Source organism: Amphiprion ocellaris, chromosome 14 (assembly GCF_022539595.1).
Source record: "Amphiprion ocellaris isolate individual 3 ecotype Okinawa chromosome 14, ASM2253959v1, whole genome shotgun sequence".
NCBI lineage: Eukaryota > Metazoa > Chordata > Actinopteri > Pomacentridae > Amphiprion > Amphiprion ocellaris.
Genome location: NC_072779.1, coordinates 20,647,705 through 20,667,558, shown reverse-complemented (window position 1 = coordinate 20,667,558; position 19,854 = coordinate 20,647,705). Strand labels below are relative to the sequence as shown.

General features: G+C 37.3%; 1 protein-coding gene and 1 long non-coding RNA gene across 5 annotated transcripts in view; one reads left to right on the top strand and one right to left on the bottom strand.

Moving 5' to 3' along the window:
- usp25 (ubiquitin specific peptidase 25) overlaps positions 1–6,998 on the bottom strand; it is a 30,561-nt gene extending 23,563 nt beyond the window's left edge. For 2 of the 4 annotated variants that reach the window (XM_023281522.3, XM_023281523.3), the window contains exons 1-2: positions 6,770–6,998; positions 346–423 (exon numbers count right to left, since the gene is read on the bottom strand). In XM_023281522.3, the coding sequence (XP_023137290.1) occupies positions 346–423; positions 6,770–6,811 (120 nt within the window). In that variant the 5' untranslated portion in view covers positions 6,812–6,998. The remainder of the gene's footprint in view (positions 1–345; positions 424–6,769) is intronic. The other 2 variants (XM_023281524.3, XM_023281525.3) reach the window with 1 other exon arrangement.
- Positions 6,999–8,684: 1,686 nt separating this feature from the next.
- Positions 8,685–19,580, top strand: LOC129350476 (uncharacterized). The gene is made up of 2 exons (XR_008603887.1): positions 8,685–9,016; positions 18,228–19,580. It is a non-coding gene; the product is annotated as an uncharacterized LOC129350476 (long non-coding RNA).
- The last annotated feature ends 274 nt before the right edge of the window (positions 19,581–19,854 follow it).

Genomic DNA, 19,854 nt, shown 5'->3' with positions numbered 1-19,854 from the left:
AACACACAAAAAATGACAAGTGGAAATAATAGACTGGAGAAGCCAGTAGAAACAACTAAGTGTATGCAATTTAAAAAAAAAAAACCCAAAAAACTCTTATTGTCTAGTCTAATGTAAAATTATGTCATTGTATGGTTTTGTAGGTACATATGTTGAACAAATTGTACACTATTAGTCCACAGTGATAAGCACAGGATAATCTCTGCCACCAGTTTTTTATAGATGAGTTAAACGTGGGTTTGAGATAGAAAATCCCCTGTTGTCTTTTAATGCAAGCAAACATTGTGCATATACACACTATGTGTCGGGTATTAGAGTTTGTAACCTATGTGTTTCATGCTGTACCTGCAGTGCCTGCTGAAGCAGCTGAACGTCTGTTGTGCCTGTGACCTCCTTCAACTGGTTTAGTAGCGTCTGCTGGTGCTGTGGAAGGGGAGAAAAGATAAAAATGCAGTTCCGATCACAATCTGTGGAAGTGAAGGAAGTAATGTAATACAGGTTCCTAAAAAAAGAAAAATGCTGTGGACATACGTGGACCACAATTTTGTGGGTGAAAAAGCTAACAATTCCACTAAATCAATAATATACTTAGTCATAAAGCTTTTATACACTGTTATCGTGGCAGCCTGATGTATTAGCAGCACAGTAAGTTAACTATCTCTATCCAAGGCTACATCAGAAGGTGTAATAATTTCTTTAGTTGTGATACTTCTTATGTAGAATTCCTTTGTAATAATTTTAAGTCGTAAAAATTGGCGATAATTAGTTATTTAATTTGCCACTGTTTTAATAATAGCGGTCATTGTTACAATTATTTTTGAACAAATATTCCAAACATTTGCTGCCTTTTCTGAAACCAGGGTGGGGATTGTTCCTCGTCTTTGTAAACTATTATTTGGCCTGTTAGATGGTTCAATGAAACAAGCAATGTGGACACATCATCTTGGACTTTGTAAAATCAGTGCTGACACATTTCATTATTTTGCAACATGTGTGGACAAAACAATACAGAAAAGAATCAGCAGATTAAGTGACAATGAAAATAATGTGGGAATGCACCACACAGTGTCACACCAACTTTGCACTCTGAATACACTACCAGTCAAAAGTTTGGACACGCCTTCTCATTCAATGGTTTTTATTTAGCAGTTTTATTAATTGTAGATTAATACTGAAGACATCAAAACTCCTAAAGAATACATATGAAATCACGGTGTAAACAAAAAGTGTTAATCTTCAGTATTAACCTACAATGTAGAAAAAATACAAAAAATAAAAAGCATTGAATGAGAAGGTGCATCCAAACTTTTGACTGGTAGTGTATGTTCTTGATTGAATAACATTCTCAACAGTGTTGAACTTAAAACTGATTAACTATCAATATCTTAAATCAGAGCATAGTCAGATGTGCACAGAACATTAGGCTGTATCTGGATCCACACCATCCACAGGGAATGTGGAAAGGGAAAAATAATTCTATTTGCTGCTATATTCTGCAGACTGTGGAAACTTTGCTGTATCAGCCATCTGCATCAACTGCATTAAAATAGCCATCAATCAGGAAAAAATCTTTAACACAATCTTAAAAATTGCCATACATATCTTATTTGTACTAGAGGAAATGATACAGTACCTAATCGTAGTGTGCCTGTCAATTTTCAACCCTATAAATGAGTTCACCAAAGTCTGATGAACTACTGATGTCAAAGCCAGCTGGACAGCATGGCCTTACCACACACACTTAACCCGCAATGCAACTGCTTGAATAAATGCACTATAAACAATGGGGGAGTGCACTTAGTGTCTGTAACCAAGGCAGAAGTTTTAAGTCTTGAGTGAGAGGAACACGGACTGTAGCTTACACAGGTGCAGCAGGCAACAGACAAGAAAATCAGTTCAAATGGCTCTTCTACTCTACATTCTATATACTCTATGCCACCAACATTTTGAAATACTTAATGGGGTTGTTTCAGCCTCTACACAACAGACAACGAAAAACAATTATACTAGGAAACATGATATGTCAAAAGTAGCATCACCAAAACGACCAAACAACATGGGCTTTCATCCCACATGTGTTTTATACTATGCTTTGTTTGACCATTCTATGCAAATAAACAAACCCGGGCTTCACCTTGATTATAAATCAGATATCACAATTCAGCACACGTTCTGAAATCTCAACTCTCAGATCTAGGAAAATGAACTAAACCTGAACATGGCTTGCACTGATATAAAATGAATCCTCTTTATTACCCTCACCCACTTTCTGCAGCGTTACAACACATTAACAGTTGACAAAATGCAAAGTAGCAGTGTAACAATGATTTACAAAATAGATTCTAGCGTTGATTGTCACCGAGTTATGGCTACAGGAAAATACCCTGGATTCCACTATTAACAATGATGGCTTTCAGACTATTTGGGGTGACAGGAATAAATTTGAGAGTGGCAAGGAAGGAGCTTGCCATCCTGGTGACATTACAGTGATGGAATATTTTTGCAGTGCAGACACTGAACTGTCTGTCCTCATACTACATACCTAGAGAATCTTCATGTAGCATCTTGACTGTTGTTTACAGAGTTAAGTAAATTACAGTTATGCAGAGCAATCATTCATGTTACCAAAACACTGTGCCAAGCAAGTATTTTCAGACTGATATGTGTCTTGGAAATAAACAGCAGTGTCCCTTTTAATATGGTTACAATTGAATGGTGTGATAATGTCTTGAAACATTATTGATTTTTACATATGTAATAGAGAAAATTAAATTATTGTGAACACAAACTAATCCAAACTATTTTACAGTAATTCTTTGAAGATACTAGCTCAATAAAACATGTTTTAAACTAGTGAATGTGAATTTTAAAAACAGATTAGCTTACTAAAGAATACACATCATGTCATGTATAGATGTCAACAAAAGTTTACATACACTGACTCCAATAACTCCTAATTTTCTATAATGGAATCACTGAAGCACACACTTTGTCACAAAAAAACAATCATAAATTTTGGTTCCTTTATAACTGTTTTATAGGTCTTCAAGAAATTTGCTTGGTCAAAAATATACATACCATAATTTCAATTATGAATTTTGTTGTTGTAGACAGTTGTGTTAGTCACATTTTCTTAGGGGCATGGTCCTAACTTTTTGTGAGTTCTTACAATTGACTACAGCTGGCTGGCTGGTTTCTCTGAGCCAATTTAAATAAGGCCCATCTGATACACTCACTAGACTCAGACATAAAAACTAGTTTGGGGAAGTTTAAGGAGTTTAATACAGATCTGAAAAAGCAAATCACTGACTTGAACAAGTAGAGAAAGTCACTTGAAGTCATTTCAAGCAGCTATAGATAAAAAAATCCACTGTGCAAACAAGTGCATGGCAGAGAAAACACAAGCTATCACCTGCTGCTGAAAGACAACTGGTCATGATGGTAAAGAGTCAACTAAGAATCTCCGAAAAGTGGGTCTACACTGAATTAGAAGCTGCTGCAACACGGAAGTCAGTGTCCACAGTCAAGTATGTTTTGCATCGCCGTAGGCCGAGAGGCTGCCATGCGAGAAGGACACGCTCCCTCTAGAAGCAGCATTTTAACATCGAACTGAAGTTTGCTGCTGATCACACTGACAAAGAAAAGGCCTTTTGGAGGAAAGTTCTGTGGTCAGATAAAGCAAAAGTTTAATGATTTGACAATGACCAGAAATATGTGTTTCAATCACTCCATCACAGAAAATTAGGAGTCTTAGGAGTCATTAGGAACTCAAGGCTGTCATGATATCCATACTATATATTTACATACACTAATACCCTACAAGCATTTGAAAGCTTTGGTTCAAAACTGTATGTGTCATTACAATCAAATTATCTTCAGAACAAACAAAGCATTGGAAAAACTTGCATTTACAAATAAATGTACTATCCTTAAGTACTCAGTTCCTGCAGAAGCTTGTCTGTGCCTGGTTTGAGAACAAAGTCCTATTCTGCTGCCAGTTACAAGACTTTCTGTGTGCTTCATTTAAACCCAAGGGGCAAGTTGTTTTTTTTTTTTTGTTTTTTTTTTTACAGTCGCTGTTGAGAACCAGAAAAAACTTAATGCCTTAGCAACATATGCTTTAAATCCAACTCATTTTCAGCAGTGCTCCCAGTTTACACAACTCAGCAGTTGAGGCCAATACTCATGTTCTCTACAACCATCACAGGGGAAGTACTACTCTATCTAGTGCCGCATCACTGTAAAGTATGACAAATACTACAATGGAAAAATATGAGAATTAAGTTACGAGAAACCCCATGTCTTAAATGAAACCTTACGTCAGAATATGTTCATTTACAACTTGATTTACATTATTCTGCTCTTCAAACATTTCTGAACAATACTTGTAACAGTGAATTATCACTGAAACAAATACAGCTTTGCAGGCCAGTAGTTATGATGGCTGCCTGTGTTTTGAAGATGCAAAAGAGCTCCATCACTAAGGTAATCAGAGCACTGTGGCTCATGTGTTTGGTATGCTTCAACTAAAGGGGACAAACAAACATTAAGATGAGAACTGAGCACAGATCCACTACTACAGGTTTGCAATCAGTAAGATCTATAGTTTGTTATTCTGGTTATTCATACTTTAATTTAACTATGCTGCGCTATTCTGCACGCATACTGAATATTGTATGCCTGTCCATCCAGGAAGACAATCACCCCTCTGCAACTCCTACTCAGGTGTTCTTTTTTGCATTTCTCCTGTGATAAAGTGATTAAAGGAGTTATCTCCTGATCTGAATCAAGGATTTGAAGATAGAGGGTGTGGTATGGTGTACAATTTATAAAGCCTCCAGTGGCAAATTTGTGATATTGGGCTACATATTGACTTGACACTGTGCTTTGGCCAGACAGACTGATGGATGCAGGTATGTTTGCACATAGGATGCCAGCATCAGTGAAGTGAGAGGGAAGCTAGACCTCTGACAGATTTGGGACAAGTCAACCACAAGAGCGGTTAGTCAGACATGCACACACATACATCTCATCTCCATGTGACATGTCTGGAATAGCTGTTTGACACACTGGTCATCAGCCTTTAAGTGGCTGCTTGTGAAGAACCCCATGGAATGCTTTGCATGGCACAGGGAACAATTTAGAGGCTCTGCAAGTGGTTACAAACAGGAACATTTGGAGTAAATCTGTGAACAGGTTCTTAATGCTGGACTGTACGTCAGTGAGCTTGGAACAAAAAACACATTGCACAGACAGGGTTGAAGTCATTCAATCTGACCTCATCTCACTAGTTACAGGTCACTACACGAAAACCAGCACCACACCCTGCACTTACGACTATAGCGATACTAAAACAGGCTAATCCATTATCAAAGCAAATGAGACCTGAACATTGCTCTTTGCATGCTACGAATCACAATAAGGATTAGCATGAACTCTAAAACAGTTACTTGCATGTGTTTACAAAACTGGGTTATGTATAGTGGACTGAAACGCCCTAAAACGCAATAGACTCTTTTAGCCCATCCTAACGGTTGTGGTGTTGTTAATCTTGGTTTAATTTCAGACACTGAAAAGGTCAGACTGCATAATACGGTTTGTGTTACACAGCTACTTAAATCTGAGTCATCTACAGAAGCCTAAGTATGTATTTGTACCTATGCACCACACTTCTGTCATTAGTCTATCATTTGCCTCACACTTCGTGGTCATATTTTTAGGAAAATTATTCTTTAGATTTAGTTTAACTCAGGGCAGAACAGAAGTACCGAACTGCATGCAGTGTAGTAAACCATCACCGTGATTATATAACCCTTATGCAAAAATATGATGTCTTTTTATGTGGACAAGCGGAGCAAACATCTAACCTACGTTTGTGCAACATCAGTCATGTAGTTACATAACTAACCAGAGCTATGCAATGCTGGGTATGGTGGCCATAGAGTAAATCCCACAACTACGAGCCTTAGCAGTGGAGTCGAGTCTTCACGCACTTTCGTTAAACGGGAGTGTTGTCAAATGTAACATAATCATCTGCCTTCTCGCTTATGATCCGTCACCCGCTTGGCTTACTATCTGACTACTCAATCCCCGCCAAGCGTCACGGTTCGGGTGTGTTTCCACCTTCGCCGCTGGCCATGCTTTGTAAACAAAGCTATCGGATATGTGATGAGCAACCGGGGAAACATTTGCTCACACAAAAACGGAGTAACTACTTCTTCAAACTAAACATTATACTTATCGCTGACCTAGACTATGATCAGTCTTCAGCTACAAACCCCGTAGAAACGCAAGCTTTACTTACTACGAAGTTGACGACGCGCTAATGTGAAATCTGTCCCTGTCACTTGGCCTTGTTTATTTCAGTTGACGACACAGCTCGGGATGCTAACGTTCCCAAGAAGAGTATCGTATAAATACGTAGAAATTGCTAGATTTTATTAACCAAATTGGGCAAACGACGCTACTGTTTAACTCAACTTTACGTAGAACCGTTAGCTAACGTCAGCTAGCAAACAGCTAGCAAAATATTGGATAACGTTTTAAGCTAGGATAACGTTAGGCCTAGCTTAAACACAATTACTTTGGATTTACAAACGGTTCGTTGCGGGCAGATGACCCACAACTCTATTAAACAACTGGTCAAGGTTAATCCAACAAACCGCGGAGCTGGTTAGCCGACGCTGTGACTTTTTTGAGCCTTAAAACTATGTAGCTATGCAGTTATGCTAAAGTTAGCTAGCCACCAAGTTATCTTCTGTAAGCTTACCTTCTGAGAATGCTGCTGGAGGACATTCTGCTCCACGGTCATGGCCGGTTCGGAGGTGAACGTAATTAAATTCAAACCAGGAGTAGCAAAACGCACTGGACACTTATCACCAAAGCGAACTGAAACAAGATGCTACGATGTCCCCTCCTTAATCAGCGACATTACGGACGCCATGGCAGAGTGACTAGCGCAAGTCGTCAGCAGGCATGAAAACATTGCTCTGCCCTGCCTCAGAGCTGGGATCGATTACTCACGTCTGTCTGAACTGCATTTACGTCACAGAGCAGACTTTTGGAGAAACGGATTTATAAATAAGAAAAGCAAATCTTACCCTCAGAATTGTGATATATTTATGTGCACATTTGTCCTGCCACTGTGTCTTTGTAGTATCTTCACTTTTCAGTATTTAGTTTATTGTACTTTACTTGACTGTCACTTTCCAGAGAACAAAATTTCTCCTGAAGATTCGTAATTCAACGTCTCAGCAATTTCTAATAAAACTAACACATATTGCACCAAATTACCAACTCTCAGCTTTGATTTAAAATGGGTTTACATCAATATAGGAAGATGTGTGTGGAAGATACAGGCCTTGTAACGCATAATAACGTAAATGTAGAGGTCCCACATTGGGCACCTTTTCAGCAAATTAATGAAAGTCTCACGTGACCATAATGCATCTTTCAATTTTTATCTCTAAACACCGCAAAGATGGTTGATTACACCATTGCTGTATAACTTCTATTCTAAACAGTCTGCTTCAGTGTCAGGAGATATATGAGTTAGGTAAAGTTGGCAAGATATTCACAGATTCGGACTTAGGTAAAGTTGGCAAGAGGAAGTCCGAATCTGTGAATATCTTGCCAACTTTACCTAAGTCCGAATCTGTGAATATCTTGCCAACTAGATATATGGGTCATTCCAGAATTTTCCATCCCATCCATCAAATTTCAAATAATCTATGTGCAAAATACTAAAGCATGCAGTTGGGTAAATTCATTTGTCCTGAGACCAAATTTATTAAAAAAAAAAAAAAAAAAAAAAACTAGGGGAAAAGAATGTTTGAAAATATTTTTCTAAATACCAAATAAATCTGGAGTTCCCCTAAAATGCCATTTTTCTCTTGTCCCACCCCCCTGATGACCAAATTGAATCTCAAATAAAACAGAAAAAATGAAATTTAAATATCCTTTTTTGGTATTTTTTTTTCATTGATGTCTCTTGTCATTTTTGGATTTTTTGTAATCAACATAATATTTTAAATAATTATTATTATGCATGGATAATGTGTCCCACAACATGCACACAACCCTGTTAGTATAAACTTTTTAGCTGGTAGAAGAAGAAGAAAACAGTGAATCACATGATACGCTGGAATTAACATCATCAAACAGTTGTCCAGAAGAATGGGTAGAGCAAAGCTATGTCCTCTCTTCTATTTTTAATATTTTCATAACATTGTCAGCCTTGATTGAATGTCTCAGTCTACCTCATGCAGCCCTGTTATGCATATTATCAGGATAAGACAAACTCTTTTTACCTTTTTTCTTTACTTTTTTTCATCAGTAAGTTTGTCCTCTTGGTCAGCAGTAACAGCCAGCTAAGTATCTAGCTTCTACTCCTGAGAAAAAGCTAACATTAGCGTGGATTAGCAACCTGTGATTAGAGTAGGGTTAGCAATAGGGTTACCACCCGTCCCTTAAAATACGGAAACGTCCTTTATTTGACAATTAATTGTTGCGTCCCGTATTGAGTCAATACGGGACGCAAATTGTTCCGTATTTTCATAAATGCCCCGTACACGTCTGTCACACGCTCATCAAAACTGCATAATGAATAAAATAAAACACAGGAAATATTAAGGGCAGCCAATTTCATCTTCGTAGGACCCATGTAGCGAGGACCCGATGCCAGGTCCAGTGGACAGACTTCAGACGTCTCTGTGTGTCCGGTCCTGTCTCTGGTTGCCTGGTTAAAGACGCTGCTGAACCCGCACGTTTAAAAATGTCTACACCTGAAACTCCACCACGTCTAAAGAAGCAAAAACGTTTGCAAATGTACAGACTGGAGTGGGAAGAGTGGAACCCCTGGCAATGGATACAAGGCAAACTGTGTTTTCTGTTGCTCATGGACTGGCTGAAGTAAGGCAGCATCAGGAGACAAACATGGAGGAAATATGAGAACAGAGAGAACCCAACCAGCAGGTCACAGTTTATCATCATCTAATCATCTCCTGAAGTCCATATGGTAAGAGACATCATGATGAGATCAGCTAGATTTCCTACAGTATATGGCTGTGACTTTACCAGAGGATGCTTATAATAATGCTGATGTGGCCGTACACTCTACACTATTTTAGTGACTCAGTAAATGCCTAAGTTGTTTATTTTTTTAAAATACTTTTTAGTTTTTAATAAACATTTATTTAATAGCCTATATGTAATCAAACATGGCCTTTGCCTAAAAAGAATAATATTTCATTGCACAAGTAAAAGTATAGTAATTTTTAAAACTGTTCAAATTATTATATGTTGCTAAAAAACAAACAAACAAAAAAACACATCATAGTAATATGTCAATTAAAAAAGCCTATATTATAGCATGTTGCCCAACAAACGTCATAGTATAGCATGTCACCCAACAAACGTCATAGTATGGCCTTTGGTCCAGAAAATGTCCATAGTATAGCATGTCGCTCAAAAAACGTCATAGTATAGCCTTTGGTCCAGAAAATGTCCATATTATAGCATGTCATCCAACAACCATCCATAGTATAGCATGTCGCTCAAAAAACGTCATAGTATAGCCTTTGATCCAGAAAATGTCCATAGTATAGGATGTCATCCAAAAGACATCATAGTATAGCATGTCGCTCAAACAAGTCATCGTATAGCCTTTGGTCCAACAAACGTCATAGTATAGCATGTTGCTCTTAAAACGTCATAGTATAGCATGTCGCCCAAAAAACGTCATAGTATAGCATGTCGCTCAAAAAAGTCATCGTATAGCCTTTGGTCCAACAAATGTCATAGTATAGCATGATGCTCTTAAAATGTCATAGTATAGCATGTCGTCCAAAAAACACCATCGAATAGCCTTTGCTCTAAAAACGTCATAGTATAGCATGTCGCTCTAAAATTGTCATACTTTAGCATGTCGCTCTTAAAACGTCATAGTATAGCATGTCGTCCAAAAAACATCATAGTATAGCATGTTGCTCTTAAAACGTCATAGTATAGCATGTCGCTCTAAAAACGTCATAGTATTGCATGTCACTCTAAAAACGTCATAGTATAACATGTTGCTCTAAAAACGTCATAGTATAGCATGTCGCTCTAAAAACGTCATAGTATGGCATGATGCTCTAAAAACGTCATAGTATAGCATGTCGCTCTAAAAACGTCATAGTATGGCATGATGCTCTAAAAACATCATAGTATAGCATGTTGCTCTAAAAACGTCATAGTATAGCATGTCGCTCTAAAAACGTCATAGTATTGCATGTCGCTCTAAAAATGTCATAGTATAGCATGTCCCTCTAAAAACGTCATAGTATAGCATGTCGCTCTAAAAACGTAATAGTATAGCATGTCGTCCAACAAACATCATAGTATAGCATGTCGCTCTAAAAATGTCATAGTATAGCATGTCGCTCTAAAAACGTCACAGTATAGCCTTTGGCCCAACAAACGTCATAGTATAGCATGTCGTTCAAAAAACGTCTTAGTATAGCATGCCACTCAAAAAATGTCACAGTGTAGCCTTTGGTCTAAAAATGTCATACTATAGCATGTCGCTCAGAAAACGTCATAGTATAGCATGTCGCTCTAAAATTGTCATAGTATAGCATGTCGCTCTTAAAACGTCATAGTGTCCCATGTCGCTCTAAAAACTTCACAGTATAGCCTTTGGTCTAAAAATGTCATAGTATAGCATGTCGCTCTAAAACGTCATTTTATAGCATGTCGTCCAACAAACGTCACAGTATAGCCTTTGGTCCAAAAAACATCATAGTATAGCCTTTGGCCCAACAAACGTCATAGTAGAGCATGTCACTCTAAAATTGTCATAGTTTAGCATGTTGCTCTTAAAACCTCATAGTATAGCATGTCGTCCAACAAACATCACAGTATAGCATGTCGTTCAAAAAACGTCATAGTATAGCATGTCACTCAAAAAATGTCACAGTGTAGCCTTTGGTCTAAAAATGTCATACTATAGCATGTTGCTCAGAAAACGTCATAGTATAGCATGTCGCTCAAAAAACGTCATAGTATAGCCTTTGGTCCAGAAAATGTCCATAGTATAGGATGTCGTCCAAAAGACATCATAATATAGCATGTCGCTCAAACAAGTCATCGTATAGCCTTTGGTCCAACAAACGTCATAGTATAGCATGTTGCTCTTAAAACGTCATAGTATAGCATGTCGTCCAAAAAACACCATCGAATAGCCTTTGCTCTAAAAACGTCATAGTATAGCATGTCGCTCTAAAATTGTCATAGTTTAGCATGTCGCTCTTAAAACGTCATAGTATAGCATGTCGTCCAAAAAACATCATAGTATAGCATGTTGCTCTTAAAACGTCATAGTATCGCATGTCGCTCTAAAAATGTCACAGTATAGCCTTTGGTCTAAAAATGTCATAGTATAGCATGTCGCTCAAAAAACGTCATAGTATAGCATGTCACTCAAAAAATGTCACAGTGTAGCCTTTGGTCTAAAAATGTCATACTATAGCATGTTGCTCAGAAAACGTCATAGTATAGCATGTCGCTCAAAAAACGTCATAGTATAGCCTTTGGTCCAGAAAATGTCCATAGTATAGGATGTCGTCCAAAAGACATCATAGTATAGCATGTCGCTCAAACAAGTCATCGTATAGCCTTTGGTCCAACAAACCTCATAGTATAGCATGTTGCTCTTAAAATGTCATAGTATAGCATGTCGTCCAAAAAACACCATCGAATAGCCTTTGCTCTAAAAACGTCATAGTATAGCATGTCGCTCTAAAATTGTCATAGTTTAGCATGTCGCTCTTAAAACGTCATAGTATAGCATGTCGTCCAAAAAACATCATAGTATAGCATGTTGCTCTTAAAACGTCATAGTATCGCATGTCGCTCTAAAAACGTCACAGTATAGCCTTTGGTCTAAAAATGTCATAGTATTGCATGTCACTCTAAAAACGTCATAGTATAACATGTTGCTCTAAAAACGTCATAGTATAGCATGTCGCTCTAAAAACGTCATAGTATGGCATGATGCTCTAAAAACGTCATAGTATAACATGTTGCTCTAAAAACGTCATAGTATAGCATGTCGTCCAAAAAACGTCATAGTATAGCATGTTGCTCTTAAAACGTCATAGTATCGCATGTCGCTCTAAAAACGTCACAGTATAGCCTTTGGTCTAAAAACGTCATAGTATAGCATGTCGCTCTAAAAACGTCATAGTATTGCATGTCACTCTAAAAACGTCATAGTATAACATGTTGCTCTAAAAACGTCATAGTATAGCATGTCGTCCAACAAACGTCACAGTATAGTCTTTGGTCTAAAAATGTCATAGTATAGCATGTCGCTCTAAAAACGTCATAGTATTGCATGTCGCTCTAAAAATGTCATAGTATAGCATGTTGCTCTAAAAACGTCATAGTATAGCATGTCGCTCTAAAAACGTCATAGTATAGCATGTCCCTCTAAAAACGTCATAGTATAGCATGTCGCTCTAAAAACGTAATAGTATAGCATGTCGTCCAACAAACGTCATAGTATAGCATGTCACTCTAAAAATGTCATAGTATAGCATGTCGCTCAGAAAACGTCATAGTATAGCATGTCGCTCTAAAATTGTCATAGTTTAGCATGTCGCTCTTAAATCTTCACAGTATAGCATGTCATCCAAAAAACATCATAGTATAGCATGTCGCTCTTAAAACGTCATAGTGTCCCATGTCGCTCTAAAAACTTCACAGTATAGCCTTTGGTCTAAAAATGTCATAGTATAGCATGTCGCTCTAAAACGTCATTTTATAGCATGTCGTCCAACAAACGTCACAGTATAGCCTTTGGTCCAAAAAACGTCATAGTATAGCCTTTGGCCCAACAAACATCATAGTATAGCCTTTGGCCCAACAAACGTCATAGTAGAGCATGTCACTCTAAAATTGTCATAGTTTAGCATGTTGCTCTTAAAACCTCATAGTATAGCATGTCGTCCAACAAACATCACAGTATAGCATGTCGCTCAGAAAACGTCATAGTATAGCATGTCGCTCTAAAATTGTCATAGTTTAGCATGTCGCTCTTAAAATGTCACAGTATAGCATGTCGTCCAAAAAACATCATAGTATAGTATGTCGCTCTTAAAATGTCATAGTATAGCCTTTGGTCTAAAAACGTCATAGTATAGCATGTCGCTCAGAAAATGTCATAGAAAAGCCTTTAGTCCACAAAACGTTGTTATGTCCCTGCTGTCTGAAGTAAGTGAGGAGCAACACAAAAACAGTCCAAACACTGGTTTCCAGAGGGTTAGATGAGTATTTATTTGAAAGACTAAGTTTACAACAACACAACATATGAGGGGGTTAAAAGCAAATGGGTGTTAGTAAATTAAAAATAAATAAACAGAACTAAAAGTGAACTTCACGTTGACATTGATGGACATTCCAACCATGAACAAAGTAAAAGATAATCAATACGAAAAACAACTCTTCCTGTTCACCTCTTAAAACCCAAAAACACACCACAGTAGCACCCTAAACTAAAACTACCAATGGGTTCCCTGTTTTCCTTTCTGAACAATTCAAAGGTCCCTCTCTATCTCCCCACACATCCACCAACCACTGGAACACATCTCCAAAGTTCTGCAGGGCCAGCTCAGCTTCCCCTCAGAAGAAGTGCCGCCACCTGCCAGATGAAGGAGCCTTTTGAGAGGCAGCTGGCATCGTGATTGGACTGTACTTTGGTCTGTTCCAATCCAACTTCAGCTCCAGAGACGGCAGGCGGGACGAGTCAACGGAGGCCGGGTGGACGAAGGCATGCAGCTGAGTACAATCCAGAAAACAACAGAGGAGGAGAGCAGTGGCCCAGGGCCAGAACAACCAGAGTAGCATCGTATGTCTCTTAGAAAACATCATAGTAGAGCCTTTGGTATGAAAAAACACCATAATATACATCGTATATTGTACAAATAACAAGTCAAAGGAAAGAGACATACATTGTAGAATTGTAGTAATTGTGGGCTGACTGATTTACTGATTATCAGTATTTTATTTTTTACTGATTTATGGTAATAAATCAATTTAAAAATGGTGCTACTTTGGCTCTGAATCTTTATCTACCTGTGGTCGCTCTGTCTTCTGGAGTGATTTGATTGGTTATGCATCACGAATAAAACTCCTTTAACTTAACATCTGTAAACAAAACAAAAACGTATCAACAAAGTTTTCTGTTAGAGTTTGTGTTCTTCTAAGTTTAACTCCAAGATTTTAAATACTTTCATTTACTGCAAATGAATATCTACTCCAAATGTTTCACTAATAATCATTATCAGCTTTAAAACCCCCCAAAACACCCCTCTATACTCGAGCACACTTAGTACAGTCTGGTTCCCTCTTCTATAAATCTGCTTGGAATCTTCCACTTCCTGTTTGTCAAAGTGGCCTTCTACCTGGACAGGTTTTGTTGGAGCTCATGCAACAAACATTTTGGGTAACTGCACTTTAATATGGATGGATGACACTGAATTAGAGTCTGTTTTAGTGAGACTGAGTTAAGATGTGTAGCTCTGTCATTAAATAGGAAATTATTTCTCAGAATTCACAGAGAAAAGTCTGAAATGTTTGCTAGGTTAGCGTCCCACATGTTCTTTGGCTCAGCTAAAGCTAACTCTCTCCAACTTCTGGATCTCTTGAGTTGCTTGTTAAAATATCTTGCTAGAGGTGCTGAAGCTCAGAAAGTCTGAGATGTTTGTTCAAAATAAGCTCATGCTCAAGTCTTCTCTGAATTATCCTCTTTTGTTTGAACTTTCCCTAAACTTAGGAGTTAATGACAGAGCAGCACATCCAGACTCAGTCTCATTTATGTAGAGATTAAACTTCAGTGTCATTAATTGATGTTAAAGTGCAGTTTTTCAAATGTTTGTTGCACATGCTCCTGACCAAACCAGTCCAGGTGGAAGACGATGTGAAGAGAAAGCTCCAGAGGATGGATATCACACATTTACGTTGGAAATAAATGTCCTTTCATTAGACATTGTCATGCAAAAGTTGGATTTCCCTTTAATGATGTTCAAATCTTTGAGTGTTTCGTGGATATTGGTTTCTAAATGTTTTTTGACACTCGGCTCCAAAGATTAAAACCTTTTCCGGCTCACAAGTTGCAACAATTCACACATTATCAACTATCTTTCTGACTAAACTAAGATAAAAAGTGAAAAACCGCCTGATTCTTGCATCATGAATGTAAATCTTTTTGGTTTTTATGACAGTAAACTGAATATATTCGGGTTTGACATTTTATAAACCAAAAGAAGAAATAAATTAGTGGAGAAAACAATCAACAGATTAATGGACAAAGAAAATGTGTTTTCCAACATATATGGCTGAATTACTCCAACACTACAAGATAGATACAATTTTAATTCAATTTTATTTATATAACGCCAATTACAGGTCAAATTGTCTCACGATGCTTTATTTTTATATTTTTTTTGTCATGTTTAAAATATGACAAAGTAAGAAATTTAAACCTCTTGACTAATCCAATTTATTATTTGGTTTTTAAGAGACTAATCGACAACTAAAATAACTTTCTCCACTAAAACTAATAAACATGAGGTCAAATAGAAGGAACAGTTTTAAATACTGCAGTCCCATGATGACAAGAATAAAGTTTGTCAACAAAAACTAAATCTGCTGGTGGATTCCGTAAAAGTCCTAATAAATGATAAAGTGTGATACTAAAGGTTTGTGGTGCTAAAAATGTCAAAGTAAAGATAACAAGTTGAACATCTGGATGGAGGTTGATAAAAGTTGACCTTCCTTCATTTCTCTGGAGCGATTCCATGGATTTTATGGATGGTGGTTAAAGACCTGCTCTTCTAGTCATCTTCCTTCTAGTCGCTGTAAAAAGTCAGTCCATCCTGGCCGACTTCAGCACCTCTTCATGACAAGTTGTTCTGCCTCAGACCTGGTGGAAACTCCAGAAACTCGGGGAAACCCGTGGAGACTGGAAGAACTCGTGGAGACTCGAAGAACTTGTCGGGCGGGGGAAGGTGTGGTGGGTGGTGGTGGGAGGTGGGGGAGTAGAGGGGGGAGGCCACCACCCACCTCCCCGCCTACTCTCCGCCCTGACTCCACCCAGACTCCGCCTTGGCTCTGCCCATGTGGTCACTTCTGGAACTACGATGCCAAAGGGACGACGAAATTATTTCTTTTTATCTGATCTGTAGCTCAGTGAGTTAAGGATTTGCCTATGGAGCTGCAGGTCGCTGGTTCAAGACCAGACACTTCTTAAATTTTCTCAAAATCCTGACAAAGACAAACAAAGAAAAGGCCAGTGGTGGGTCTTGAACCTGCGACCTTCCACTTGGTAGTCTGTCTTCTTATCCCCTGAGCTATCTGCTCAGATACTAATTCTTCTTTTTTTTGCGCATTTATCATCTATTTTTTGCCATTTTCGTTTTATTTTTTAAATTTGAGTCTCAACTCGACCGTTTTTCTCAGGGGGTTGGACTTCAGCCTTTGTGCTGGAGGGTTGAACCCTTAGTTCCAAGACTTTCCAAAGCCTCCAGACCTCCCGAGTCCCCAGGACCTGAGCTTTCAGACAGTCTGAGGGCTGAAATTTTCTAAGTCCCACAGTAGTTCTCTGTTAGTTTGAACCTTTAGACAGTCTGAGGGCTGATATTTTCTAAGTCCCACAGTAGTTCTCTGTTAGTTTGAACCTTCCGACAGTCTGAGGACTGAAGTTTTAAAAGTTTCTCTGTACTTCTCTGTTAGTTTGAAGCCTTAAAACTTGTGACCATGAGTCTTGATTTCACATTTAGACCATCCATCTGAGTTCTTCTCAGACGTTCACCTGTGGGTTTTTTAGAAATCCTCAACAAACTTTGATTCTCTTCACTGAACAGTAAAGTTTGTGGAGATCAGAAGGTAACATTAGTTTGATCAATGCCTTTAACTACTAGTAGACTTTATCTGGAAAGCAGTTTTCTGAAATGAGTTCTTAGTAAATCTGTCCACAATCAAACCAAGAACATAGAAAGAGGAAATGTTTGAAGAAACAACTTGATGTTTTCATTTCAGACTAGAAAACACTTTAAGACCTTGATCTGTTTTTGCTCTTTTTGAACATTTTATTGTCTCTTCTGTTTAATTTGATCTTGTAAAGTTTAACTGGTGTCTTTTCAAATGTTTTGTCTTTAGTTTGATTCTTCTTAAATGTTTACTTTTGCTCTTTTCTCACCTCACTGATTTGATTTCCAAATGTTTTGTCTTTTTAATGTTTAATTGTCGGCTTGTTTGAAAATTTTCCTTTTCATTCCCAATGGTTCATTTTTCAATTAAATCTTTAAAGTTTTTCTTTTTAAATGTTTTACCACCTTTTAATGTTTAATTTTATTTTTAAATGATTCATTGTATTTTCTGTTTAATTTCTATTTAAAGTTTTGTCTTTAAGATTTAATTTTCTAATTAAACATTTATTTTTTAAATTAATGTTTTGTCTTTTTAGAGGTTTAATAATTTAATTAAATGTTTTGTATTTTTTTAAATGTTTAATATTCTTCTTGTTTAATTGTATTTTTTAAATGTTTAATAATCTGAAATATTGCATCTTTAATGTTTAATATTGTTTAAAAATTTTTGTTTAATTTCATAATTACATGTTTTGTATCTTCTGTTTATCTAATTAAATATTTTGTGTTTAATATAATTTAATTGTATTTATTGTTTAATTTTCTTTTTAAAAGTTTTATTGTATTAAATATTTTTCTTTGATTTAATTGCTTTTTGAAATGTAGTGCATTTCTTTAATCTTTTTTTCTGTCAAGATTTTAACCCCAATCTTAAAAAAGAAACAAACCCTTAAATCACAACGAAAATACTTCTGTTATCACAATCATGAGTTAGTCAATTATTCAGTTTATCAATTCAACTTTATTTGTTCAGCACCTTTCACACAGATGACAAATCTAAACAATCAAAGAGAAAAAAAACTATGCTAAAACTATGATTAAAACTCAAAAACATAAAAAAAAAAAAAAGATTTAACATGGTAATAAAATATATTGTGTCCAGGGGATGGAGGGAGTTTATTGAAGTCTTGGGCTCACATGGTAAATCATTTAAAATATAAACTTGATATTCAGTCTAAGGAAACTGCAGAGTGACAGAAGAACCAACAATATCTCCTGTTTTCTCCTTTAATGAGTCGACTCTTCTTGTACTTTCAGACCAAAGAACTACAGACTCTTCACAACCTGCTCAAACTCTTGGTACAGGACCTCACCACACGGGTCAAGAAGGTTTCCATCTCATTTCTACTCTGAAGCTCACCTTCTCCTGCTCAGACTGCTGACAAATGTTTCTGCTGCTCTAAAGTCTGGTCTCCAGAACTTCCTAAAAACTTTCAAAGTCTCTTCTGCTGCAGGTTGCTTTGTAGAACTGTTGCAGAAAACCTCACTAAACCACATGGATGGGCCTCAAGATAGTCGTCCAAATGAAACCATACAAAAACCAAACTAGCACAACCCAAACGCTAAAGTCTCCTGCAGCCTACCAGAGAACCTCTGAGAACAGAGAATCAGGACAGGAACTCTTACCTTCTGGACAACCAACGCTGGTTCAGAAGCAAGAATACAGAATGTGTCTGACCAAAAACCTCTAAAGACTCACTACAGCCAAGATACAGACACAACTCAGCTGTATCAAATCCACTAATCACTGCACACATTAGCACCATGTGCTAACTGTGGCTAAAGAACCACATCTACCAAGACAACTATCCAGTACAAAGCCCTAAAACACACCAAGAAACACATTAAAGACGATTTTACTGCTGGAAGTTGCAAGCCAACGCCTAAAAAACAAACTAAAGCAATGGAGCCAAACCCGGTTCAGTGGGAAGAGAAGCAGAGGAAATGTTTGAATGCAGCTAAATAAAGCAGGAAGACACTGAGCTGCTCAGGTGTTCCTGATAACACCTAGCAGCCACCTGGACAGCCAATAGGAACACAGCTTACTGGAAGTCCAGAGGGCTGGGTTAGTGAAGGAAATTTAATTTAAAGTTGAAGCAGAAAGTTAACAAAGAAAGTTGAAAACCACCTTCTGATACCTGAAATCTCTGAGTTTTCACACAAAGAACACCTGAACGTGTCAAACTGGTTCTATAGTAGAACCATCATTGTAAAAACGTCATAGTATGGTGTGTTGCTCAAAAAACATTAGGACCCAGCTGTCTAGGGTTGCAGAGGAGCAACACAAAAACAGGACAAATGCTGGTTTCCAGGGGGTTAGGCGGCTATTTATTTGAAAGAGGAAGTTCATAACAACACATGTGAGCAGAAAAATCACAAAGTCTGTCTTTAGTTCAGCTGAAAATATTAGTTTTTGTCTTTTTTATTGACCAAACTTTTCAGGAAGTAGATGAAGAATAATTAAAGCTCTCATGTAGAAGTCCAACTTATTTTGGATCCTTGTGGAGAGTTTAATCTTTGTAAAGTTTGTAAAGCTGTTGAGTTTTTAGAGTCACATGGATTGTTTTGACATTTAATAACCGAGTCCTGAAATAAAATTACAGTTGTGGATTTCTGTCATTTAGTCTGGACTAAACAAATAACAGCAGCATAAATCTCAAATGTCTTTATGAGGAGTCTGGATTGAGGTTTCTCACTTGATAATGATCAAAACATGAAATTTAGGTTGGTTTAAAGGAATATTCCACCTTAAATCTTTGAATGTTGACCTAAAAGGTAGGTTTCAATTCAGTTTCAATTCAATTCAGTTTTATTTATATAGCGCCAATTACAGTCAAATTGTCTCAAGACGCTTTACAGAACCCATATGCCGATGCTGATGTCT